At 45.7% G+C, this 27,934-nt stretch overlaps 1 protein-coding gene across 1 annotated transcript; it reads right to left on the reverse strand.

Moving 5' to 3' along the window:
* Window positions 1-5,095: 5,095 nt before the first annotated feature.
* On the reverse strand, window positions 5,096-27,612 carry snrnp27 (small nuclear ribonucleoprotein 27 (U4/U6.U5)). The gene is made up of 6 exons (XM_078565808.1): window positions 27,311-27,612; window positions 25,303-25,432; window positions 25,076-25,155; window positions 19,800-19,879; window positions 6,325-6,389; window positions 5,096-5,416 (listed from the first exon to the last, which is right to left on the reverse strand). The coding sequence occupies exons 1-6, from the start codon at window positions 27,342-27,344 to the stop codon at window positions 5,362-5,364; spliced, it is 444 nt and encodes a 147-aa protein (XP_078421934.1). The 5' UTR covers window positions 27,345-27,612; the 3' UTR covers window positions 5,096-5,361.
* Between the last annotated feature and the right edge of the window lie 322 nt (window positions 27,613-27,934).

A 27,934-nucleotide genomic window follows, 5' to 3' on the forward strand; every position in this document is an offset into this window, starting at 1 on the left:
TTTGGTGTGAAAAACAGAAAGGCAGAGTATTATTTAAAAAATGAAATATTGGAAAAAGTGGATGTACAAAGGGATCTGGGTGTCCTTGTACACCAGTCAATGTAAGTAAATAGGCAGATGCAACAATTAGGAAGGCAAATAGTATGTTGGCCTTCATTGCAAGAGGATTTGAATTCAGAAGTAGGGATGACTTAGTGCAGTTATACAGGGCCTTGGTGAGACTACACCTGGAGTATTGCATGCAGTTTTGGTCTCCCTACCTAAGAAAGGATACACTTGTCATAGAGGGGTTGTGGCGAAGGCTCACTAGGCTGATACCGGGGTTGGCAGGACTGTTGTATGAGGAGAGATTGGTTTGAGTGGGCCTGTATTCACTAGAGTTTAGAAGAATGAGAGGGGATCTGATTGAAATGTATAAAATTCCAACAGAGCTAGAAAGACTGGATGCATGGAGGATGTTCCTCTGGTTGGAGTCTCGAACCAGAGGCCACAGTCTCAGGATACGGGGCTGGCCAATTAGGACTGAGATGAGGAAAAATTTCTTCACTCAGAGGGTGGTCAACCTGTGGAATTCTCCACCACAGAACGCTGTGGAGGTCAGGTCACCAAGTGTAATCAAGAAAGAAATTGATAATTTTTTGGATATTAGGGGCATCAAGGGGTATGGAGAGAAAGCTGGAATATGGTGTTGAGATAGAGAATCAGCCATATTGATTGGTGGAGCAGGCTCGAAGGGCCGAATGGCCTTCTCCTTGTTTCTATGTTTCAGATACGGATGTAGCCCCAGCAGTTACGTGCCGGAGCAGACAGTCATACACAGACGTAGCCCCAGCACAGTTACTTGCCGGAGCAGACAGTCAGACACAGACGTAGCCCCAGCACAGTTACTTGCCGGAGCAGACAGTCAGACACGGACGTAGCCCCAGCACAGTTACTTGCCGGAGCAGACAGTCATACACAGACGTAGCCCCAGCACAGTTACTTGCCGGAGCAGACAGTCAGACACGGACGCAGCCCCAGCACAGTTACTTGCCGGAGCAAACAGTCAGACACGGACGTAACCCCAGCACAGTTACGTGGAATAAATGGGTCTTTTTCCAAATGGCAGCCGGTGATGTACCTCAGGGATCATTGCATGCGCCCCTACATATATATATATATCTATATATATGTATAAATGATTTGGATGAGGAAACCAAATACAATATTTCCAGGTTTGCTGACAACACAAAATTGGGTGGGGTTGTGAGGAAGATGCAAGGAGGCTTCAGGGCGATTTAGACAAGTTGTGTGTGTGTTTGGGCAAACACATTGCGGATGCAGTATAACGTGGATAAATATGAAGTTGTACACTTTGGTGTGAAAAACTTAAAGGCAGAGTATTATTAAAAAAATGATATATTGAAAAATGTGGATGTACAAAGGGATCTGAGTGTTCTTGTACAATAGTCAATGAACGTAAATAGTCACATGCAGCCAGCAATTAGGAAGGCAAAGAGTATGTTGGCCTTCATTGCAAGAGGATTTGAGTTCAGAGTAGGGATGTCTTACTGCAATTATTCAGTGCTTTGGTGAGACCACACCTGAATCATTGCACGCAGTTTTGATCTCCCTACCTAAGGAAAGATATACTTGTCATAGAGGGGTGCAGCAACGGCTCACTAGGCTGATATTGGGGTTGGCAGGACTGTCGTATGAGGAGAGATTGGTTCGACTGGGCCTGTATTCACTAGAGTTTAGAAGAATGAGAAGGGATCTGATTGAAATGTATAAAATTCCAAAAGAGCTGGACAGACTGGATGCATGGAGGATGTGTCTCTGGTTGGAGTCTCGAACCAGCGGCCACAGTCTCAGGATACGGGGCTGGACATTTAGGACTGAGATGAGGAAAAATTTCTTCACTCAGATGGTGGTCAACCTGTAGAATTCTCCACCACAGAAGGCTGTGGAGGTCAGGTCACCAAGTGTAATCAAGAAAGAAATTGATAATTTTTTGGATATTAGGGGCATCAAGGGGTATGGAGAGAAAGCTGGAATATGGTGTTGAGATAGAGAATCAGCCATATTGATTGGTGGAGCAGGCTCGAAGGGCCGAATGGCCTTCTCCGTGTTTCTATGTTTCAGACACGGACGTAGCCCCAGCACAGTTACATGCCGGAGCAGACAGTCAGACACGGACGTAACCCCAGCACAGTTACGTGGAATCAATGGGTCTTTTTCCAAATGGCAGGCGGTGATGTAGCTCAGGGATCATTGCATGGGCCCCTACATATATATATATATATATAAATGATTTGGATGAGGAAATCAGCCATGATCATATTGATTGGCGGAGCAGGCTCGAAGGGCCGAATGGCCTTCTCCTTGTTTCTATGTTTCAGACACAGACGTAGCCCCAGCACAATTACATGCAGGAGCAGACACAGTCAGACAAGGACGTAGCATCAGCTCAGTCACATGCCGTAGCAGACACAGTCGGGCTCGGACGTAGCCCCAGCATTGTTACATGCAGGAGCAGACACAGTTGGACTCGGACGTAGCCCCAGCAAGTTTCAATACGGAGCAGACAGTTGAACTCGTACGTGGCCCGAGCAGTTACATGCCGGGCAGCCAGACACGGACGTAGCCCCAGCACAGTTTCATGCCGGAGCAGACACAGTCGGGCCAGAACGTAGCCCCAGCACAGTTACATGCCATGCAGTAAGAATCAAACGATTCACTTGGCACCAAGTTGCTGGAACATTTATTTTTAAAGTAGGCTACAGCTCCTCTTTAATTGGAACAGAATGTTTTTTGAGATACAAATTCATATCTCGAGGTCATGGAAGAAGTGCTTCAGTTTAAAGTATTTCGCAGGATAAACTCCGAAGCTACGGGGTTTGTATCAACTCAGCTGATCGACTTCTTAAAACTCTCAGCCTGTTTTGACAGCCACCTGTGGACTGGCCTCTGCTATCACTCCCAACAAGATTAACTTAAGTTTATTTGAAATAAAGCAAATCTACAGAAAGGAAAGAGAAAAATCTATAAATGAAATAAATCCAAAGGGAAATCTTCAGAATACACACGATCTTTAAACAGTGACAACTGCAAACTAATAAAAACTGCCCTATTTATAAAGAGACAGGTAAGTTCTGGTATTCTGCACAAAGCAACAGATATGTGAAAAATATTCCTTTCGATTTAGGGGTAAGCGTGAAGGTAGAGGACTAGCAATAAGTTCACACTGAATTGTAAAATATTTATGGTTTATGACATGGTCTGAAAAACATTTAGTATAAAAAGCAAAAAACAGCAGAGATCACTGTCCACTCTTAAACATCAATCTATTGTTCCAGTGCACTGGCAAACGTATTGTTTTTTAAATTTGTAATTAAGACTTAAAAAGTTTGGCAGTTACAGGCAAAATGCACTGAGCTTGCAATTCAGAGGGCACTTTCAAATTGCAGTCTCAACCCAACACTCTTACTGATCCCTTTCTCGCCCCATCCCTCCACTTGATTTCTTGGCAGTCCTGCAAGGGTGGGAAACTACATAGGTGACCGAGGAAGCCCCGAATGTCGCCTGCAAATGGAATTATTGAAGTGAGTTCTGGAAGGTGGAGAGTAACAGCTTGTGAGAGTAACATTTATATTGGTTACCAAATCTCCCTCTTGTTGTTTTGCAATATGGTAGCTGTTTTAGCCCCACTGCAATTATTCAAAACATATTCATACAGTAAACCCTAACAGTTAACACTCAACTCAAATCAGAGAAGCTAATGGTGCACTCTGCACACATGAACATATGAACTAGGAGCAGGAGTAGGCTACTCGGTCCCTCGAGCCTGCTCTGCCATTCAGTAAGATCGTGGCTGATCTGCCTGTGGCCTCAACTCCACATTCCGCCTACCGATAACCTTGGACTCCCTTGTTAGTCAAGAATCTATCTACCCCTGCTTAAAATTCAGTGACTCCACTGCTCTCCAAGGAAGATAGCTCCAAAGACTCTCGACCCTCAGAAAAAAATTCTTCTCATCTGTCTTAAATGGGAGGCCCCTTATTTTTAAGCCGTGTTCCCTAGTTCTGGTACCTCCCACAAGGCGAAACATCTTTTCAGCATCCACCCTTTCAAGTCCCTCAGGATTTTTATGTTTCAGTAAGATCACCTCTCAATCTTCTAAAATCCAACAGATACAGGCCCAGCCTTTCCTCATAAGGTAAACGCACCCCCCATCGCCCACTCAGTCGAGTGAACCTTCTCTGAACTGCTTCTAATGCAATTATATCCTTTCTTAAATAAGGAGGCCAAAACTGTATACAGGAGTCCAGATGTGGTCTCAGCAATGCCCCGTACATCTTTAGCTGAACCTCCCTATTTTTATATTCCATTCCCCTTGCAATAAACAACAACATTCCATTTGCCTTCCTAATCACTTGCTGTGCTTGTATACTAACTATTTTCGATTCATGTACCAGGACTCCACCTGTCCTTGCACAACACTTAAGTCAGTACACAACACACCGTGACGCAAGCACAGGGCTTTACTAAGTCAGGAAAATGCCAGATTTTTGCCTCGCACTGCAACATACAGAAGTCCACAAAATTTCAGATAGGGCTTTTTTGAAATGTAAAATCTGGAGTGAATTGCATATATAATTGCCAGAAAAAACTCAGCTAGTGTCAAGGCAAACGCTAGCATCTGGATCCAAAGAATGAATGCATGAAACTCCAGTGTGCTGCCAATCCAAACCAAAGAAGAATGAAGTTTAAAAAATAACCTCCATCTGATGATGTGGAATTTGACTCCAGAAGTAGCTGTTAATTTTAAAGTGGCTGCATCGTTAAACTTACAGGGGCTGGCACATCAGAAGTGTACTGTTCAATTTGTTAAAGCAAACTTGCACCCTGACCATTAAGAATGGACAAATGTGCTGTGCTTGGGATTTCTTTTGAGCTGAAGACTGTCACAGCTTCCAGCCCCAACAGCAAATTTGCATATGTTGGAGATGTAAAATAAAAAGGCAGTTCAGAAGACAGGTCAATGCTGGAGAGGTGCAAACCCAAAATGTGAACTTAACTTTGCTTTTTTATTGACATTGACGAATCTGCAGAATTTTTCTGTCACCTTGTATTTTTATTCCTTGCTAATAGTACAGTAATTTGAAAACAATATACAGAATAAACATCACAAATGCAGTCAAACCTTCTCTGACAGGCTTGAAGATCATCCTACCAACAGTGCCTTACTCTGGGGTGCAAACTAAACAATGCAGGACTCTGCCTGGAAGTTATGTCAGATGAGGAATGGCTGCTGTCGCCCCGGCCACAGTGTAAAGAACATCACATGCTATCATCATGCCATTACAAGCCAAAAAGGAGTTATGCAATGAAATCCAGAGGTCTGTTAAATCCACCCTTTCTGTTCATGTACTGCCTGCACAAGAATAAGAAAAGCGATTGAGAATGACTACTTTAAGACAATCCTGATGCAAACAGCTCTAATTCAAATAAGGACGCTGATTTGTGTGAACTATTTGAGTTTATATTAACGGTTGAAATAATATATACAGTATCCCTTTGCAGCGGTATTTACAACAATTACTAACTGGCTATATTAAGTTGCTGTATTTGTTATGTGGATCTGTTTCTCATGTCTGGGAGGGGCCTTTGCAACTCCGGGATGCTGAATCAGCAGCAGAATGGTGAGAAAGCTTTGACCCAACATGGTCTACCTAAAGGTGATCACTCCCCTCACCACTGTGCACAAAATGAATGCTCAGTGGTGACTTCAAGATGGCAATTGAAGCGAGGGAATCAGCGGAACATAAACCCCTGGGGAGTGCCTGATAATTCTCTGAAGTGACATGGGGGCTGCATAGTCTTTTCACATAATTTTGGTAATTTGCATACCGGCTGGGATTTTGGTTACTGTTTGCAAGCTGCACACTGGCTTCCAGTAGCTTGTGGGCCTCAATAATTCAATGTGCGCTGATGCCTGCGCCTGGAGTGAAGGATTGTGAAATCATGTGCTAATTAACTGCCAAGAAATAATCAATCGCAGTTTCTCCAGTGCCTTGATTGGGGCCTTGTTAAATCGGAATGCTCCGTGAAATTTTTTCACATTGTGCAGCCAGCAGAACAATTCAGAGGTTTTCTTTTTAAATTGTGACAAAAGCGTATTCGGAAAGTTTAATCGCACGCAGGTCGTGGTGATTGGATCAATCTAAGACGGTGAATCGCAATACTGCATCATAGATGTACTGAGACAATATTAAAACTAATCGACTTAATTACAACATGTTTCAATCGTGTCTTGGCCCATGAATCCCGCCACTTGCTCACCGATATTTCCTTTTCTGTTGCACATTAACAGCGTAAGCATTAACAGAGCCATCCAGTCTCTTGCCCTGAAAAACAAAGGTCGACGCACAAGTTAGAACCCGCATTCTCAAATTTCCCGATGCCAGTGGACATCACCCAGTGCCATTATGAAGCACACACAAGACAGGCTGTCTCAAGTTCAAAGCAGTTTGTGCTGAGGTAGCCTCTCTCATCCTGGGCCCCTTCAGCGCTGTAACCACTTTCAGGATAGGAAGTCTAAAAAAATACAACGGCCTGCAGGTCTTAACGCTGCCCTGTTGGCAGGTGATTCTGTGCGGAGATTGGGCGCTCCTGCACACTGAAACTCTCTGCCTAGCTTCACACAAGGGGATGAAAGGTTATTGGGAGTGGGTGGGAATGTGGAGTTGAGGTTATAATCAGATTAGCCGTGATCTCATTGAAAGACAGAGCAAGCTCGAAGGGCCGAGTGGCCCATTTTCTGCTCCTAATTCATATGTACACAAAGAATGGCTACTTTGGATGAGATACCAGAAGTTGCCTGCCGCAGGAAGAACGCAAGTTGGGGAATTCCATTAAAGGAACCGATTTTCAACTACGAAATCTTAATAAAGACAAGACTGTGTCTGCAAACATCACACTTATATGACTCTGACCCCTAATTCAGTATTATCTGCCTCGAAGCATGCTCAATTATCAGGCTGGAGTCCTGATATGCAGTACATGCATTGCAATTGTCACAGCATCAAATCTGCCCTCTTTCATCTCTCATTCGGCCGCAGCCAGCACGTGGATCTCTCCAGGGCAAAACGTAACACATATCATTTTCACTAGCCTGGGTGTGCGCTGCTGCTTTCAAAATCCACCACAGTGGCTTGATCAGAAATGTGGAGCTGTTCAGGAAACCAGGTCTATAACACACACTCACTCCAAGGCCCTCCATCAGCTTTGCTGTCTGGGTAGTTCAAACAAAGCACCCCAGCTATCCACAATAGAATGCCAATTTATAAACCAAGATCATGTAGACCTACTACCAGCATCAGTGCCCAGCCTTATCGTAAAGACCCTCAGTTCTTTATATTAGGATCAGGAGGAGGCCATTCAGGCCTCAAACCTGTTTAGCCATTTACATAAGAACATTCGAAATAGGAACAGGAGTAGACCATTCGGCTCCTCGAACCTGCTGCGCCATTCAATGAGATCATGGCTGATCATCTTGTGAATCGATTTCCATATTCCCATCTAACCCCGATAACCTTTTATTTCCTTGCCTAACAAGAACCTATCTTTTGCTGCCTTGAAAATATTCAATGACCACACCTCCACCACCTTCTGAGGCAGAGTGTTCCAAGTCACACAATACGCAGAGAGAAAAAATTCTCATCTCGGTCCTAGAAGGGTGACCCCTAATTTTAAAACTGTGCCCCCTTGTTCTGGACTCACCCACAAGTGGAAACATCCTTTCCAAGTCCACCTTATCAAGGCCGTTCAGGATCTTGTATACTTCAAGCAAATTACTCCTCACTCTTCTAAACTCCAGTGGAAACAAGCCCAGTCTCTCCAACCTTTCCTCATAAGACATAAGATTTAATTAGTATAAAAGCAAAAAACTGCGGATGCTGGAAATCCAAAACAAAAATAAAAATACCTTGAAAAACTCAGCAGGTCTGGCAGCATCTGCGGAGAGGAACACAGTTAACGTTTCGAGTCCGTATGACTCTTCAACAGAACTAAGTAAAAATAGAAGAGGTGAAATATAAGCTGGTTTAAGGGGGCGGGGGGGTGGGGGGACAGGTAGAGCTGGATAGAGGGCCAGTGATAGGTGGAGATAACCAAAAGATGTCATAGACAAAAGGATAAAGGTGTTGATATTATCTAAGGAATGTGCTAATTAAGGGTAGAAAGCAGGACAAGCAAGGTACAGATAGCCCAAGTGGGGGTGGGGTGAAGAGAAGAGATCGAAATAGGCTAAAAGGTAGAGATAAAACAATGGATGGAAATACAGTTATTTAAAAATAATGGAAATAGGTGGGAAAAGAAAAATCTATATAAATTATTGGAAAAGAAAAGGTGGGGGGGGATTGGAAAGGGGGTGGGCATGGAGGAGAGAGCTCATGATCTAAAATTGCTGAACTCAGTATTCAGTCCGGAAGGCTATAAAGTGCCTAGTCGGAAGATGAGGCGCTGTTCCTCCAGCTTCACTGGAACAATGCAGCAGGCCAAGGACGGACATGTGGGCATGAGAGCAGGGTGGAGTGTTGAAATGGCAAGCGACAGGGAAGTCTGGGTCATGCTTGCAGACAGACCGAAGGTGTTCTGCAAAGCGGTCTGCTTTGATTCCTTCACCTTCGGTCTGTCCGCAAGCATGACCCAGACCTCCCTGTCGCTTGCCATTTCAACACTCCACCCTGCTCTCATGCCCACATGTCCGTCCTTGGCCTGCTGCATTGTTCCAGTGAAGTTCAACGCAAACTGGAGGAACAGCACCTCATCTTCCGACTAGGCACTTTACAGCCTTCCGGACTGAATACTGAGTTCAACAATTTTAGATCATGAACTCTCCTCCATCCCCAGCCTCTTTCCGATCCCCCCCATTTTTCCCCAATAATTTATATAGATTTTTCTTTTCCCACTTGTTTCCATTATTTTTTAAATGTATTTCCATCCATTGTTTTACCTCTACCTTTTAGCCTGTTTCGATTCCTTCACCCCACCCCACCCCCACTAGGGCTATCTGTAACTTACTTGTCCTGCTTTCTACCCTTAATTAGCACATTCCTTAGATAATATCACCACCTTCAACACCTCTTTGTCCTTTTGGCTATCTCCACCTATCACTGGCCCTCTATCCAGCTCTGATAGGTGGAGATAACCAAAAGATGTAACAAGGCAAAAGAAAGATATGAAAATCCTGACGGAGAGAAGAGCAATACTTCTTCAAGGTAGGCATTCCTTGAAGAAAAGTGGCAGTCAATTAAACACTAAGATAAAAGCAAAAAACTGCAGATGCTGGAAATCCAAAACAAAAACAAAAATACCTGGAAAAACTCAGCAGGTCTGGCAGCATCTGCGGAGAGGAACACAGTTAACGTTTCGAGTCCGAATGACCCTTCAACAGAACTAAGTAAAAATAGAAGAGAGGTGAAATATAAACTGGTTTAAGGGGGAGTGGGACAAGTAGAGCTGGATAGAGTTTTTCCAGATATTTTTGTTTTTGTTTTCGATTTCCAGCATCCACAATTTTTTGCTTTTATCTTAGTGCTTAATTGACTGCCACTTCTCTTCAAGGAATGCCTACCTTGAAGAAGTATTGCTCTTCTCTCTGTCAGGATTTTCGTATCTCTCTTTTGACTTGTTACATCTTTTGGTTATCTCCACCTATCATTGACCCTCTATCCAGCTCTACTTGTCCCACCCCTCCTTAAACCACCTTATATTTCACCTCTCTTCTATTTTTACTTAATTCTGTTGAAGGGTCATTCGGACTCAAAACGTTAACTGTGTTCCTCTCCGCAGATGCTGCCAGACCTGCTGAGTTTTTCCAGGTATTTTTGTTTTTGTTTTGGCATCCTTCTACGCTGTGTCACTCTACCATTTTAATAATAAATGCAGTGGCAATCAGTTACAAACAAACCTTTAAATGGGGTTTCCCAAATACTGCCCAACTGCTGTGAGGTACACCACACCCCGACTGTGCAAACTTCCTTTAATGCTCAGCTCAACTTGCAAAGTGTTTGACTGATTAATCAGTCACCTCAAAGAGCAAAACAAAATATAAAATACACTCACAGACTTTCTTCAAAAACGGAACGCTTTTTGTGCCAGCAGTGAAAAGGCTTGCATTTATATAGCACCTTTCAGGAGCACAGTGTGTCCTAAAACACTGTACAGCCAGGGACAGTTGAAAAAAACAAGATATCAGGTTAAATGCAAGAGGTTCAGGAGAAACAACAGCAGAAACTTTCTCGCAGAGGTTTGGAATACAAACGAGCTTGTGTTTGTAACGGAGACCATGTTAACATCAAAGAATGTTAACCATGTAACGTAGGAAACGTGGAGGTTAATTTGTGCACAGCGAGCTCCCACAAACAGCAATGTGACAATGGCCAGATAATGTTTCTTGAGATGTTGCTAAGGGCTACATATTGACCAGGGTAACCACCTCCTCCTCTTCAAAGTGGTATAGTAGGATGCACCCGAGAGGGCCTCCCTCAGTGTAACATTTCATCTGAGAGACAGCATCTCCAACAGTGCAGCACTCCCCCAGTACTATGCTGGAGTGCCAGCTTTGATTTTTGGGCTCAAGTCTCCAGGGTGGGACTCGAACCCACGACCTGCTGGCTCAGAGTTTTACCCACTGAGCCACAGCAGACACCTTTAAACAATGTCAATGGTACTCAGTTTGTGCAAGTGCCAAAGTGGAGATTGCAAAGGTGTCACCTTGGTGCAAGTTTCTTTGCCTTGCTTGCTAGCAAAAGATTTCCAGATTACACCCTATCCAACCTCCCAGCATGTTAAATATGGCACACTGCTTCAAAACTGGCAGACACACAATTACATATAACAGGCCACCCAGCTCAGCCTGAGTTGCCGTTTACTCTCCAACTGAGCAGTCTCTCTAATATTGTGTCCACTCTCTTCCCTTATCCCTTTATTCCCTCCCATTTAAGCCCTTATTGAGCTGATTCTTCAATGTTAGCATGGTCTCCGTTTCAATCACAAGCATTTCACTGCCTCACAAACCTCTACAAAACAGTTTCTGATGTTGTCTGGGCCGAATCGCTTGCATTTAATCTGTTTATTGTTCTAGGCCTTTCATTTTTTTTCAATTTTCCCTCACACCAGACAGTATCCTACTGAATCAGCAACTGAACTCTTCTCTATTGCTTCCTTCCTATCACGTGGAAATCCCAAACTGCACACACCACTTTAACTAACATAGATGTAGTGTGCTAAAGTAGCTTCCTTTTGCATCAAACCATGTTCTATTCAGGCCCTAACATTTCTGAGCTGAGCCCAGAGTTAAATGGGTTTAAACATTGCTACGCTTAGTGTGTGAATGTGACTTAATGTTGGCTGGATTCCCATTAGTTCACATGTTGTATGAATCCAGCCAATTTTCAATTACGTTCAAAAGTGCTGGATATCAGCTTAAATCCTGATCCAGAACTCCAGAACAAGGAATGCTGCAATAGCAGGGATGAAGTGTAAAAGGTGGGGAAGACTATTCCGAAAGAAACAAAGGGAAAGTGTGTGGATGTGTATGAAATAAAACAACAGTCAGATAGCTAAATCCAGTTATAGTAAGAAAGCACGTAGAAGCATGATTTTAAAATTGAGGCAAATGTTTAGGCCACATTCTTGCGCCTTCTCCCAGAGGCAGAATCCATGCTGGGACTTCGATCCACAAGCCGGTAATTACATGGTACCTTGTGCAAATAACCCCGTTTTCCACACGCAGGTCACAGCCACCAGGTAGACAAGTTAGGAGGCACTGGAGGGATTAGCTGATCACGTTCCTTACCCACACATCCAGTAGGAATCAGTGAACAGCAATCAGGAGCAGCAACTCTGAAGAGCCAACTTGTGTTTGTCTCGTGTCTTTCACAACCTCTTGATGTCCCTAAGCTCTTTACAGCTAAGAAGTACTTTTGAAGTGCACTCACTGGGGAACATGTATCTGATTATCCCTTCCTCACCCACATCTTACGACATGACAGCAGTCAACTCAAGTTCATCAGCACAGTGGTACTAATTTAATTGTTAAACCACAAGACAACTAACATTTCAAAGGTCAAATTATTCCAAAGTGCATTTAAAATGGAATTACAGGGTTTTTAAAAAAAAATCCATCAAAACCAAAATTAAAACAAAATGGTGGAAGAGAGCAGGCAGAAAATACTGTCACTGAATGTATCTTGCTTTCCAAAAGAGCTGTTTACTTTATATCATTGACTGAAGTGTTAAATTGATACTAGTAGACCTGCTTGTCGTAGTCAACATCACCCTCTAGTGGCTCAGAACATACCGACTTGGAGTTAGTTTGACTATCCGTATGCAATGTGGCAGATGTCCCACATTCTACACTCTGAAAACGTGAGGTTATCCAAACCTCTGCTGCTCATGCCCTAACTCACACCAAGTTGCATTCACCCATCACCCCTGTTCTCGCTGACCTACACTGGCTGCCGGTTTAGCAATGCCTCGATTTTAAAATTCTCATCTTTGTTTTCAAATCACTCCCTATCTCTGTAATCAACTCCAGCCTGCGGGGATCTCACCCAATTCTGGCTTTTTGAGCGCCTCCAATTTTAATCGCCGCACCATCGGTGGCCATGCCTTCAATTGCCTGGGCCCCAAGCTCTGGAATTCCCTCCCTGATTCTACCGCTCACTTAAGACACCCCTTAAAACTAATCATTGAAGTACCTTTGGGTCATCTGTCCTAATATTTCCACATGGCTCAGTGTCACATTTTGCTTTATAATACTCCTGAGAAGCACATTGGGTCGTTCTGTTACATTACAGGCACTATATAAAAACAATACTTAAAAAGACAAAATGCTGAAAATACTCAGCAGCTTAGGCAGCATCTGTCGAGTGGGAAACAGTGTTAACATTTCAGGTCTGTGACCTTTCATCAGAACTGAGAAAAGTTAGAAGTCGATCTGAAATGTTAACTGTTTTTCTTTCTCTCTACACATGCTGCCAGGCACGCTGTTTCCAACATTTTTTCTTTAGATTTCCAGCATCCACAGTGTTTTGCTTGCATGTTCTACAAGTTGTTGCTGTTGGTTTATCGAGATTGTACTGCACTTGCTTTGAGTTTGAAATGTATTGCATGGAACGTACAGCACAGAACCAGGCTATTTGGTCAAATGGTCATGTCAGGAGATTATGCTGTGCACGAGCCTCTTTGCAGCCCTTTTCATCTCATCCGCTCACTATATCCTTCTATCCCTTACTCTCTCTCATGCTTATCTGGCTTCCCCTTAAATGTTTCTGGGCAGTCATCACCATAGAAAGTTCCTTTATTGTGCATCTGTCCTTGACAATCTAGTGCCATCCTTTTACCTTTCTCCCCAGTTTTCTCTTCCATTGTTTAATAAGTCCTCTCTCCATTAATGAATGCATTTTACCCTAACTACAAGTACCAGTTTAAACTGCCACTGCCCACTCCCTAACCATCTCAGCTTTCCTCAGTGAGCGCTGGATCTTTTCTCAAAGTTGACTGTAAAATTCCTGGACATGCAGACAACGCTTCTGCACTGGACCACACCACACCACAAGACTCAGCTGCTGTGTCTCAGCTACCCCTTTGGTATTTGCATTTTCAATTAACTTTGATCAGCTCGCATAGGTTCTCCCACCACAGCTGATCCCTGCTGAGCTTGCGACCAACCGACTGGTTTTTCAGCTTCAGCTCCAGTCTGGTCCCTGGCCACAGATTTACGCTCCTGGGCAGAAACACCTTCCTCTACCGCTTCGAGATCTCACGATGATTGCCAACTTCTTCTCTGCAACCAAATCTGTAAACCCGCTGATCTTCATTCCCATGGAAACCCCTCTATCATGGGTCCAATACACTACCTTTCAAACAGCTTCTGGACTTCACTTACCCGCTGCATGTTAAGCGTTAGGATAAACAGCGGAGGATAGTTATCACTTGAGTACATATAAAGAGATACTTATTGATGCTGGGGCACCAAGTAGGGAGCTATACACTTGTAATGTTTACTTTGTGAATAAATCAAAGCTGAGTAAAGATTGACTTCTGGTCCCCTCCATCACCAGAAGTTAGAAGTTTAGCACCACACTGCTTCCGATCTTGAACAACAGTTTGTCGTTTTTATATTGCCGACTCCATGTTGCTTACATCATCAACTTTATGCATCCTAATCATTGCTCTATAACCAGGCCTGCGTAACTCGAGTTTTCCTCATGTGTGTTTTGGCTGCTGACCCAGGCCTCGTCCCCGTTTCCCTCCCTGCTACTCACCGACCCGCAGCCACTCCATCAGTGCCTCCTCACCCCTTGAACCTCCAGTCGCCGCTCCACATCCTCCCTGCTGCCCATGGGCTGCTATGGTTCCTCCTTGGCCAGTGCCACTTAGATCTGCACAGCCAGGGAAGGGGGAGCTGCCACTGTTTGCTCCCTTTGCACCAGGGTCCCGAGTCAGCCAAGGCAGAGGCAGTGCGAGCGGCGACTGCTGCTGAGGGAGGATGTGGCTGAGACCATGGCTGGTTGAGATATCTCTCGCTCCCAGGGTCGGAGTTTGAAGTCAAGCCTGCAGTTGGGTCAGGGCCGAGTCTCTCCATTGGTAACGGGGCCTTGGATTGGGCAAGAACATCCAGCCAACTTGCACCAGCTCCTGCAAAAGAAACAGCACCAGGGAGGCAGCCCAGCGCAGGAGCATGCTCTGCAGGCTGCACATGGCGGCAGCAACGACTGGGGGGGGGGGGGGGTGCGCTCCTCAAAGCGAGTGGGTTAGAGAGAGAGCGAGAGAGACACTGAGTGACAGCTCCCCCAGACCAGGCAGAATAATTCCAAGGGTGGAATTCTGAGATACCAAAAATCCGAATTCTGCCAAATGTCAGAAATTTTTTATCCCTGCAAATATTGGGAAAGCCAAAGCTATTACCACAAGTTTTGTTCCTTAGTCATTGACACCATCCGTCTCTCTGATAACTGTCTGAGACTGAACTAGTCTGTTTGTAACCTCAGTGTCATATCTGAATGTCCAACTACGCTATCACTAAAACTGCCTACTTCCTCCCCTGTGACTACCCTCCCTCAACGCATCTGCTCCTCATCCAGGTCTTTGCTACTGCTGATCTTGACTATGCCAATGCACTGCTGGCCAGCCTACCACATTCTACCCTCCATAAACATAAGATCACTGTGCTGCTTGTATCTTTACTCATTCAAAATCTATTCACCCATCACCCCTGTGCTCACTGGCCTTTAAAATTCTCATCCTCGATTTCAAACCTCTCCATGGCCTCACCCCTCCCTATCTCTAATTTCCTCCAGCCCCACAACCCTCAGATATCTGTGCTCCAATAACTCTGGCCTCTTGAGCATCCCTGATTTTAATCACTCCACCACTGGGTCCTAAGATCTGGAATTCCCACCCTAAGCCTCCTCACCTCGAAACTGCTCCTCCCGTCTTTAAGATGTCCCCAAAGCCGTCTTCTTTAACCAAGCTTCTGCACATCCTCCCCAATATCTCCTTACCTGGCTTGGGGTCAAATTTTGTTTGATGGCGCCTTGGGAGTCAAAGGCGCGATATCAATGCAAGTTGTTATCTATGCTGCTTGCCTGAACGAGTAGTAGCAGGGACTCTCAACAAAGAAACATCCCAGTGAGGAAGAAGAATTCAAGGATGGGGATAAATCAGCCATGGTTAACCAAGGAAGTTACAGATAGTATCAAATTGAAAGAAAAAAAAACATACAATGTGGCAAAAATTAGTGGTAAGCCAGAAGATTGGGAAAGTTTAAAAATCCAACAGAAGGTGACCAAAAAAAGAGGGAGAAACTAAACTTTGAGGGTAAACTTGCAAGTAATATAAAAATGGACATCAAGAGCTTCTTTAAATACATAAAAAGGAAGAGCGAGGCCAAAGTGAGCATAGGCCGCTTAGAGAATGAGGCTGGGGGAATAATAATGGGGAATATGGAAATGGCAGAGGAGTTGAATAAATACTTTGCTTCAGTCTTCATGGTAGGAAACACTAATAGCATTCTTAAAATACTAACTAATCAACTGGCAAAGGAGGGAGTGGGGAGGAAATACATATAATAACTCACTCGAGAAAAAGTACTAGGGAAACTACAGGGGCTAAAGGCCTAGGATATTAAAGGAAGTAGCTACAGAGATGGTGGATGCACTGGTAGTAATCTTCCAAGAATCCTTAGATTCTGGAAAAGTCCCAGAGGATTGGAAAGCTACCAATGTAACACCCCTACTCAAAAAGGGAGGGAGGGAAAAATCAGGTAACTATGGGCCAGTTAGCTTAACATCCATCATTGAGAAAATGTTGGAGTCTATTATAAAGGATGTAATAGCAGAGCATTTAGAAATGCATAATCTAATCAAGCAGAGTCAGCATGGATTCATGAAGGGGAAATCATGCCTAACAAATTTATTAGAATTCTTTGAGGTGGTAACAAGCAGGATCGATAAAGGGGAACCAATAGATGTAACATATTTGGATTTTCAAAAGGCACATAAGGCTACTTAATAAAGTAAGAGCCCATGGTGTTGGGGGTAGCATATTTGCATGGATAGAGGATTGGCTAACTAATAGAAGACAGAGTTGGGATAAGGGGGGCATTTTCGGGATGGCAACCTGTAACTAGTGGAGTGCCACAGGGATTAATGCTGGGGCCTCAATTATTTACAACATATATAAATGACTTAGATGAGGGAAGTGAATGTACTATGGCCAAATTTGCGGATAACACAAAAATAGGTGGGAAGGCAAGTGGTGAAGTCTAGAGGGATACAGACAGGTTAAGTGAGTGAGCAAAAACTTGGCCGATGGAATACAATGTGGGAAAATGTGAGGTTATGCACTTTGGAAGGAAGAATAGAGGAGCTGAATATTATTTAAATGAAGAAAGACTGCAGGAGGCTTCAACACAGCGGGGTTTGGAAGTCCTTGTGCATGAATCCCAAAAAGCTAACATACAAGTTCAACTGGTAATAGGGAAGGCAAATGGAATGTTGCCTTTATTTCAAAAGGAATGGAGTATAAAAATAGGAAAGTCTTGTAAACTATACAAGGCACTAGTTATACCGCACCTAGAATATTGTGAACAATTTTAGTCCCCTTATCTAAGGAAAGATATACTGGCAGTGGAGGCAGTCCAGAGAAGGTTCACTAGGTTGATCCTGGGTATGGCAGGATTTTCTTATGAGGAAAGGTTGAGCCTATACTCTTTGGAGTTTAGAAGAATGAGAGGTGACTTTATTGAAACATATAAGATTCTTAGAAGGCTCGACAGGGTAGGTGCTAAGAGGTTGTTTCTCCTTGTGGGAGAATCTAGGACCAGAGGGCATAATCTCAGAGTAGCGGATAGCCCATTTAAAACAGAAATGAGGAGGAATTTCTTCTCTCAGAGGGTAGTCAATCTGTGGAATTCTTTACCGCAGAGGGCTGTAGAGGCTGGGTCATTAAGTATATTCAAGGCTGAGATAGACAAATTTTTAATCAGTAAGGGCATCAAGAGTTATGAGGAAAAGGCAGGAAAGTGGAGTTGAGGGTTATCAGATCAGCCACGATCTCATTGAATGGCGGAGCAGACTCGATGGGCCGAGTGGCCTACTTCTGCTCCTATGTCTTATGGGGCAGAATTTTTCCCTTGGCGGGCGGGCTCGGCAGGGGCAGTCGGGAAGCTGATCACCACCCGCAATTGGCACCACACCACGATTTCACAATGGCGAGCCAACTAAGGCGCGCCCAGCGTGAAATGTGCCTGTGCTGGGAAGGGTGTGGGTGGGGGGAAGAGAAAAGAGGGGAGTGCAAGCAGGTCGAGTGCAAACTTCGCGCAAGCGCTCGAGTGAGCGCTGCAAATAATCTCCCTGAGGCACTAAGCTGCCTCTCGGAGATAGAGATATATATATAAAAAAATAAAAATGTATTAAAATATGTTCCCTCATATGACAGTCACATGAGAAGGGGCATGTTATTAATGAAAAATTAAAGTTTGTATTTTATTTTTATTTCTTTTGGAAACCTCATCTCGTCCGTGGATGAGGTTTCCAAAAAAATGCAAAGGCTGCTTGGCCTTTTCGCCAGCCTGCCAATTGTTAGGTTGGGCGGGCAGTAAAAAATTTACATTAATTGATTACTTAATGCCCTTAACAGGCCTTTTAATTGTCGGCGGGCGTGCTTCCGACTCCGGCGCGCACCCACCGAGCGAGCTATCACTCGTCAGCATGCGCAGCCAACATCAACGCGCGTCATTTCACACTCCAGGTGCACGCCCGCCACGCAAAAATTTTGGCCCATGGTCTTATGAGCTCCACGTTCTACTCCAGATCCCCAGCAACAAGTTCTCCCTGAAACCTTTGGATATTTAGTGATTTTCTTATGTTCACGGTGGCTAGTTCGGACTCATGTTTGTTTCACATCTACCAAATCGAACCCGTTCATTATCGCAGAGCACAAACAGTCACCACACCACCTTCTTTTCTCAGACATCAGCCTGTTCAGCCTTTCCTGATAAGTATATATTCTCAGTTCTGATAGCATCCTTATGAATCTTCTTTGCACCTTCTCCAGCCCATTATTATATCCCTTTTGTAACATGGAGACCGGAACTGTGCACAGTACTCCAAGTGCGGTCTAACCAAGGGCCTATAGAAGTTAAACATAACTTCTCTCCTTTTCAATTATATCCTTTTAGATATGCTTCTCAGTACTAGGTGTGTTTTTTTAGGGCCTTATTAAACTGCATCATTACTTCCTGTGATTTTTGCACTTGTACTCCCAGATCCCATTGTTCTTCCCTGCCATTCATCCAAGCAACTCCCACTTCATACTTATCAATATTAATTTGACAATTATATGGCCATTCCATAAGTTTATTAATGTCTGTTTGCACTTATGTCACATTCTTCCTCAGCATTAACTGCAAACCCCCAACTAAACAAATTCTAAAATTGCACCTGATTTTTTTTTATTCATTCACGGGATGTGGGCTTCGCTGACTGGGCCAGCATTTATTGCCCATCCTAGTTGCCCTTGAGAAGGTGGTGGTGAGCTGCCTTCTTCAACCGCTGCAGTCCATGTGATGTCAGTATACCCACAGTGCTGTTAGGGAGGGAGTTCCAGGATTTTAACCCGGTGACAGTGAAGGAAAAGCAATTAGTCCAAGTCAGGATGGTTCGTGGTCCCATGCATCTGCTGCCCTTGTTCTTCTAAGTTGTAGAGGGTGCGGGTTTGGAAGGTGCTGTCGAAGGAGTCCTGGTGAGTTGCTGCAGTGCGTCTTGTGGATTCCAGAGTCCAAAGTGTCGATGGAAATTGTGAAAACAGTGCCCTCAACACTGATCCCGTGGAATTCCAACCTTTGCCAGTCTAAGTAGCTACCTTTAACCTGGGCTGTTTTTGTTTGGTAGCCAATTGCTATCAGTTTTGTTCCCTGGCACGACATACACTGACCTTAGCCTCGAGTCTACTATGCACCTTATCAAAAGCCTCTTGAAAATCCAAATATATTACATCTATATGCTGTGATCCAAAACCCCCAAACCCTTCTGCCCTTCCAGTTCAGTCCAATTAATACTATTTTTCAAACCTTATATCTACTGGCATCAAATGCCAACTGCCAGCTGATAGTGGCATTGGCATGTTCAGTGAGAGCAAAGGTTCTGATCAGTGCCGACATTCCCAACCTCATTTCCCTGGTAAACTCAACCTTGCAACTGAGGGAACAGAATTGTCAACAATTTGGAACTATCTACACTTACCTTCGTAGTGTCAAAAGCATCAAATCCCATCACCTTCAGCAGTTCAATCTCTTCTTCGGTTTTTCCCTCCATGTCAGCCTCTAAAGTAAAAAGAAACAATCTTCAATTTTCAGAGTCTTACACGCACAGGTATTGTTGAACAACAGTCTACTGCACTAAACATTAAAGCAGCTTGATGCCAGTGTCAGTTTTTACTGAGACAGTATGATGGGCCCACGATGTAGGACATCGCTAATGCATTGATTTAGCTTGTCCTCGGTTGTCAGCTCAGAGAGAGAGCACCTTCAAAATGTACTGTTAACCTTCAGTCACATTTATTCATTGTTTTAAAATTCACCGTGCATAATGACCTCACTTACTAATTGGGTCTCTTGCTCTATAGACAAGTTTCTTTTCTCAATTTTCTCCCCTCCTCTTCTTTTGAAGGTCTTGGCTCCCTTACTGAGGTTACTGTCCCATAGGTCCGGATCATCCCCCGGTATCTCGCTAGGACAGCCATTACGGCAAGCCTCAACATAGTCAGCAAGAGATACAATGGCTGAACCAAAGCCCAATCCTACTCTAGCCAAAAGACAAGCAATTCCAGCTGACTTTACTGTAGAAAAGAGGGAGGTGATGCATTTTGGCAGAAGGGATAGGGAGAGGCAATACAGACTTAATGACGGTTCTAAAGAGTTTGGCAGGGACAGAGGGAGTTGGGGGTTCAAGTGCATCAATATCTGAAGGTGGCAGGACATATTGAGAGTGGTTAACAAAGCAAATGGGATCTTGGGCTTCATAAATAGAGGAATGTTCAAGGCTACGGGGAGAAAGAGAGAGACGGGCACTAAGAGAACTGCTCAGAGAGCTGGTGCAAATACGATGGGCCGAACGGCCTCCTTCTGAGCTGTAACAATTCTGTACTGAGTACAAAAGCAGGGAAGTTATGCTGAACCTTTATAAAGCTCTGGTCAGGCCACAACTAGAGTATCGCGTCCAGTTCTGGTCACCACACTTTAGGAAGGATGTGAGGGCCCTTGAGAGGTAGGAAGAGGGATGAGGTCTTGCATCAAGAATTCAGGGAGTTAGGCAGTAGACTAAAAAGCAAGACCTCTCGGGTTGTAATCTCTGGATACTCCCAGTGCCATGTGCTAGCAAGCTCAGAAATAGGAGAATAGCGCAGATGAAAACATGGCTTAAGAGTTGGTGCAGGAGGGAGGGTTTTAGATTCCTGGATCACTGGGACCGTTTCTGGGGAAGGTGGGTTGTACAAGTGGGACGGTCTACATCTGAACCAGAGCGGGACTAACATCCTTGCGGGCGGGTTTGCTAGTGCTGTTGGGAGGAGTTTAAACTAATTCGGCAGGGGGAGGGGACACAGAATGTGAGAATAGGGACACATCATAATACAGTAAAACAATCAAGTCAAAGGGAGTACAGCTGCATTAAGCTTCAAGGGAGTAAGGCAAGGCTGGATGGCCTCTACTTTAATGCCAGGAGTATTACAGGTAAAATGGATGAGTTAAGGGTGAGGGTTGACACGTGGAATTGTGATATAGTAGCCATCACAGATGTGGTTGCGGTAAGGGCAGGTTGGCAGCTCAACATTCCGGGATATAGAATCTTCAGGCGAGACAGGGGAGGGGGTAAAAGAGGAGGCGGCGTTGCATTATTAGTTAAGGAGTCAGTTGCTGCAGTAAGGAGAGATGATATCTTGGTGGGGGCATCGAATGAAGCTTTGTGGGTAGAGTTTAGGAATAAAAAAGGGGCAGTCACATTGTTAGGTGTTTATTATAGACCCCCAGATAGTCAGTGGGAAATTGAGGAGCAAATACGTGCACAATTTGTGGAGGTGTGTAAAAACAATAGGGTAATTATATTAGGTGATTTCAACTTTCCCAACATTAATGGGGATAGACATAGTGTTAAGGGCTTAGATAGAGTGGATTTCTTGAAATGTGTACAGGAGAACTTTTTAGGTCAATATGTAGAGGGTCCAACAAGGGATGGTGCAGTGCTGGACCTAATTCTGGGGAATGAAGCCAGCTAAGTGGCTGAGGTGGTGGTGGGCGAGCATTTTAGCGATAGCGACCACAACATGGTACAGTTTAAGTTTGTTATGGACAAAGAAATCAACAAGTTGCAAAAAAATGTTTTGGACTGAGGGAGAGTGGATTTTAGTAAAATAAGGCAGGATCTGGCCAAGGTAGACTGGGAACAGTTACTTGTGGAGAAATCTACAGAGGAACAGTGGAGGGTGTTCAAAAAGGAAATAGGGAGGGTACAAGCTCAACATGTTCCCTCTAGGGTGATAGGAAGGAGTAACAAGCCCAGAGAACCATGGATGACCAGAGGTATTCCGGTTACGATGAGAAGGAAAAGAGAGGCTTTTAGCAGGTACAAGGGAAGCAAATCAGCAGAGGTATTAGTGGAGTACAGAAAGTGCAGGGTGGAGCTTAGGAAAGAAATTAGGAGAGCAAAGAGGGGATATGAGAAAGCTCTGGCTGATAAAAGTAAGGAAAATCCCAAGATATTCTATAAGTATATCAACGAGAAGAGGATAACCAAGGAAAGAGTAGGGCCCATAAGGGACCAAGGGGGCAATCTATGGGTGGAGCCAGAGGACATCGCTAGAGTGTTGAATAAATACTTCACCTCCGTCTTCATCCAAGAGAATGAGGATGAAGGTGTCGAACTCGGGGAGAGAGACTGCGAGGTTCTTAAGCAACTTGATATAGGGAGTGACAAGGTATTGGAGGTGTTGGCAGGCTTAAAAGTGGACAAATCTCCAGGTCCGGATGATTTGTGTCCCAGCCTGCTGAGGGAGGCAAGGGAGGAGATCGCAGGAGCTCTGACCCAAATTTTTAATCGCTCTCTAGCCACGGGCGAGGTGCCAGAGGACTGGAGAACAGCTAATCTGGTGCCGCTATTTAAGAAGGGTTGTAGAGATAAGCCAGGGAACTACAGGCCAGTGAGTCTCACATCAGTTGTAGGGACACTACTGGAGAAAGTTCTGAAGGAGAGTATCTATCTCCACTTGGCGAGGGAAGGTTTGATCAGGGATAGTCAGCATGGCTTTGTCAGAGGGAGGTCATGCCTAACAAATTTAATTGAATTTTTTGAGAAGGTGACCAGGTGTGTAGATGAGGGTAGTGCAGTTGATGTAGCTTATATGGATTTCAGCAAAGCCTTTAACAAGGTCCCACGTGGGAGACTTATAAAGAAGGCAAATGCACATGGGCTACAGGGTAATTTGATAAGGTGGATTCAAAATTGGCTTGGTTGTAGGAGGCAGAGGATGATGAAAGAAGGATGCTTTGGTGACTGGAAGCCAATGTCCAGTGGCGTACCACAGGGATCTGTGCTCGGTCCCCTATTATTTATCATTTATATAAGCGACATAGATGACTATGTGGGGGGTAGGATTAGTAAGTTTGCGGATGACACAAAGATTGGCCGTGCGGTTAACAGTGAGGTTGAATATCTTGGGCTACAGGAAAATATAGACGGGATGGTCAAATGGGCAGATAAAAGGCAGATGGAATTTAACCCTGAAAAGTGAGAGGTGATACACTTCCGAAGGAGTAATTTGACAAGGAAGTATTCAATGAACGGCATGACACTAGGAAGTTCTGAGGAACAAAGGGACCTTGGCGTGTGTGTCCATAGATCTCTGAAGGCAGAGGGGCATGTTAGTGGGGTGGTGAAAAAGGCATATGGGGCACTTGCCTTTATCAATCGAGGCATAGATTACAAAGGTAGGACGTAATGTTGGAGTTGTATAGAACCTTAGTGAGGCCACAGCTGGAGTAGTGTGTGCAGTTCTGGTCGCCACATTATAGGAAGGATGTGATTGCACTGGAGGAGTTACAGAGGAGATTCACCAGAATGTAACATTGCCTGGGATGTAACATTTAAGTTATGAAGAGAGGTTGGATAGACTTGGGTTGTTTCCATTGGAGCAGAGAAGACTGAGGGGCGACCTGATCGATGTGTACAAGATTATGAGGGGCATGGACAGGGTGGATAGGGAGCAGCTGTTCCCCTTAGTTGTAGGGTCAGTCACAAGGGGGCATAAGTTCAAGGTGAGGGGCAGGAGGTTTAGGGGGGGATGTGAGGAAAAACTTTTTTACCCCGAGGGTGGTGACGGTCTGGAATGCACTGCCTGGGAGGGTGGTGGAGGAGGGTTGCCTCACATCCTTTAAAAAGTACCTGGATGAGCACTTGGCACGTCATAACATTCAAGGCTATGGGCCAAGTGCTGGTAAATGGGATTAGGTAGGTGGGTCAGGTGTTTCTACGTGTCGGTGCAAACTCGATGGGCCGAAGGGCCTCTTCTGCACTGTGATTCTGTGAGAGGGTGCGGAGGAGGTTTACCGGAATGGTTCCAGGGATGAGGGGTTTTAGCTACAAGGTTAGGTTGGAGAAGCTGGGGTTGTTCTCCTTGGAGCAAAGGAGGTTAAGGGGAGATTTGATAGAGGTGGACAAGATTCTGACAGGCTTGGATAAGGTAGACAAAGAGAAGCTGCTCCCATTAGCTGATGATACGAGGACTAGGGGTACACAGATTTGAGATTTTGGGTAAGGGATAAGGGAGAGGGCACATGAGGAAGAATTTTTTTATGCAGCGAGTGGTAATGAGCTGGAACTCACTGCCCATGAGGGGAGTGGAAACGGAGAGGATGAATGATTTCAAAAGGGAATTTTGGATCTGCACTTGAAGGAATTAAAGTTGCAGGGCTATGGGGATAGAGCAGGGAGAATGGGAACTTATTGGATTGACCTACAGAGAACTGGCATAGACTCGATGGGCCGAATGGCCTCCTTCTGCACTGTAAACGACTCTGTGACTCAAAGTCAGCAAGTGGAACCCGGTTTGATTTTTTTCTACAGGGTTACAGCTCATCAGTCAATGGAAATGAAAATTCCCTTTCCTGAATCCAATCTAAAGACAGGTCGCTTAATTTAAGCCATATATTAGCAGTACAGTTTCCCATGGGCCCTGATCCCTCCACCTACCCTTCAAAGTTCTCCCTTAGAAATACTATTTCCTTGCCTGGGTCTGACTTCGCCACATTCCCAGCTCCAGCACCATGTGGCATTCTGGCAAAAGCGTGCCAAGTCTTTGTGCTGCTGCATGCCGTGTTCAGTGGCAAAGGGAAACCCTGTGCCTCTGTGCTGGTGACATCACAAATATCAGGCAATGCCACAGTTGAAGTTGGGTCTAGTAGCCCACAAAATTCAAAGGGTTGGCAGGCCCAAGCTTTACTTAACCAACAGAAAGAACTCACAATTACCCGAGATCTCATGCTCTTTTGACTCCTGATCTTTCTGCCTCGAAGGTGATATTGAATTCGACTTATGTCGTCGTGGGGACCTGCAGCAGAACAGACAGAGCAAAATATAATTCAGCAGTTTGAACGCTTAACATGAAAAGCACACAGGTCAGTGTGAAGATAAGTTAAGCAGAGAATAGCCAGCCATTTGAAGTTGGATACTGTATCCTGTCAAGCTCAGAACAGACCTTGACCGTCTTCTGTGAGGTGACCTTGAGCGACTCCTCCTACGCTCCCGGTCTCGCTCTCGTGACCTGGAGCGCTCACGCCTCCTGGCTCGCTCCCTCTCCCTGGACGTCGACCTCGAGCGACGGCGCTCTGTACACACACAGATAGGAATCTTTTAACATCCACAGACAGCACACAGTCCTACCGTCAATACAATCAGCATGGCCTTGACTCTGAGGACACTCCATCACACAGTGTGTGAGAATGTGCTTCAGGATAAGCTAACAAAACCATCAACCGTTACAAGTCCCTGCTCCCCAAAGCCCCAGAAGCTGACAGCTAACTTACTGATGCCAGCAGTAGGGAGTGTGGGGGAGGCGGGGTATTAATTTTTTGGAAATGCTTTTACAGGGTTATGAACACATACTGGTACTACTTTCTTCACACACTCACTGGGGCTGGTATTGTTATCTGTGCAGCAGCCACACACCCAAGTGCCAAGCTAAGAACCTTTCAAACATGAACGATTAAGTAAATGCTAATAGAGGGGCGGTGTTGCAGTACTACAGACTAAACACCATCCGTGTAGTAACTAGCCCCATATCGCTACTCAGCAGCGTTAAGAGCCACTCAGCCACACACAGGGCATGGGGCAAAGCTTGTTAAGGAGCCTTAAAGGGGGAGAGAGAAGTAGAGGGGCAGCGAGGTTTAGGAAGGGGATTCCAGGGCTCAGGGCCCAGCCACCTGAAGGCACGGCTGAATGAAGTAGAGGGCTGTACAGATACCAGATTGGGGCAGCGTGGGGTTCTGAGAATTGTAGGGCTGTAGGAGGTTAGCGATTGGGAGGGGCAAAGTAATGGAGGAACAAAAGGATGAGAATTTTGAAATGGAGGTGTTGAAGGAGCTAGGGCCAATGTAAGTCAGTGAGCACAGGGATAATGGGTGACTTTGTACAGGTTAGAACATGGGTGGCAGAGGTTTGGATGAGCTCAAGGTTAGGGAGGGTCGGGTCAGAGCAGTCGGGTGGGCTGAGGGAGGGGCATGACTGTTTGGGAACACTGGAGCCACAATTTGCAGCTGCTCTTGGTGAACTGTGCCATAGAAAGAGAGCTGATGCTAACAATCAGAGACTGCTTCCCATGTTACTCAACTGCAGCAGTAAACACATCAGATCAAATCCAGTGTCCTAGCAGTCGTCCTTTCAATGAAGTAATTGCACCCACTCCATGTTCTGTCAGTTCCCATCAATATAGTTTTCACTGATATCACCATTTTCCATTGTCTTGGGAAAAAGGCCATCACAGAAATCGTCACAGCACAGGAGGCGGCCATTTTCCAGTGCCAGCTCTCCAATTGAGCAATGTACCTAGTGCCATTTCCCTGCCCTCGCCCATAAGACTGCACATTCTTCTTTTTTAGATAACAATCTAATTCCCTTTTGAAGGCCTCCACTGAATCTCCATATCTCCACCATGATCTCAGGCAGTGCATTCCAGATCCTAACCACTCGCTGCGTGAAAAGACTCACGAGAGTGGTTTCAGGGATCAGGAACTTCAGTTAGGCAGAGAGATTGGAGAAGTAGGGACTGTTCTCCTTGGAGAAGAGGTGGTTTGATAAATTGTGACGGGTCGGGGCAGAGTAGATACTACTATTGCTTCTTTTGGTGTACTCTCGTTCTCAATCCTTCCATCAATTAGAACAGTTTCTCCCTATCTCCTCTGCTGCGGGGGACGGAGAGCGGGAGGGGTGGAGCAGGGGGGGAATGGGGAGAGGGGGGGCAGAGGGGGGAATGGGGAGAGGGGGGGCAGAGGGGGGAATGGGGAGAGGGATGGGGAGGGGAGGGGGCGGAGGATGGGGAGGGGAGGGGGCGGTGGATAGTCCGGGTCCGCGCTCCGCTGCTGCGAGTTTCACTAAAGCCGGGAATAGGCCCCAGAGCCGTCTCCGGCAGAGCAGGCTCCGTCTCTCTCTTCCCCCCGCCGCCGACCCCATCCCGGAGACTCGCCGCCATCTTCTCCCCACTCACTGACCTCTCCGGGGGGAACGGCTCCTGCTCCGACCCATTCTTCAGACCCGAGGCCAAAACCCACCGGAACCTTCCAGAAACCCCGAAAACCGGAGCCAAAATAACACCGCTCGCCAGAGCCGGGCTCCCCCTGCCGCCTGGAGGACCAAACATCGCCCTCCCCCACGGAATGGAGGGCCAAACCCCGCCCTCTCAGTCTGCTGGTCCAAACACCGCACCTCCGGCCTGGAGGACCAAACTCCGACCCCCGGACTGGAGGACCAAACTCCGACCCCCGGACTGGAGGAACAAACCCCGCCCCTCCGGACTGGAGGAACAAACCCCGCCCCTCCGGACTGGAGGAATAAATCCCGCCCTCCTGGACTGGAGGAACAAATCCCGCCCCTCCGGACTGGAGGACCTAACCCGCCCCCACCCGGACTGGAGGACCAAAACCCACCTCCCTGGCCTGGAGGACCAAACCCCGCCCCTCGGCCTGGAGGACCAAACCCCGTCCACCCGCACTGCAGCACCAAACCCCACGCCCCGCCTGGAGGACCAAACCCCGCCCCCTCCCCCCCACCGCCTGGAGGACCAAATCCAGCCCCCCCCCCCCGGCCTGGTGGACCAAACCCCCCCCCCACCCCCG

This window comes from Cetorhinus maximus, chromosome 20 (assembly GCF_964194155.1).
Source record: "Cetorhinus maximus chromosome 20, sCetMax3.hap1.1, whole genome shotgun sequence".
NCBI classification, from domain to species: domain Eukaryota; kingdom Metazoa; phylum Chordata; class Chondrichthyes; order Lamniformes; family Cetorhinidae; genus Cetorhinus; species Cetorhinus maximus.

Bases quoted from the DNA above. Each gene is read 5' to 3' on its own strand.
- snrnp27 (XM_078565808.1), bottom strand. From the start codon at position 27,344: ATGGGTCGGAGCAGGAGCCGTTCCCCCCGGAGAG. The intron at 6,390-19,799 runs GTAAGTGTAGAT...TTTGTTTTTCAG, and splicing joins ATGCTTTTGACACTACGAAG to GGCAAGAGACTGGATGGCTC. The intron at 5,417-6,324 runs GTGAGCAAGTGG...ATTCTTGTGCAG, and splicing joins CAACAGAAAAGGAAATATCG to GCAGTACATGAACAGAAAGG.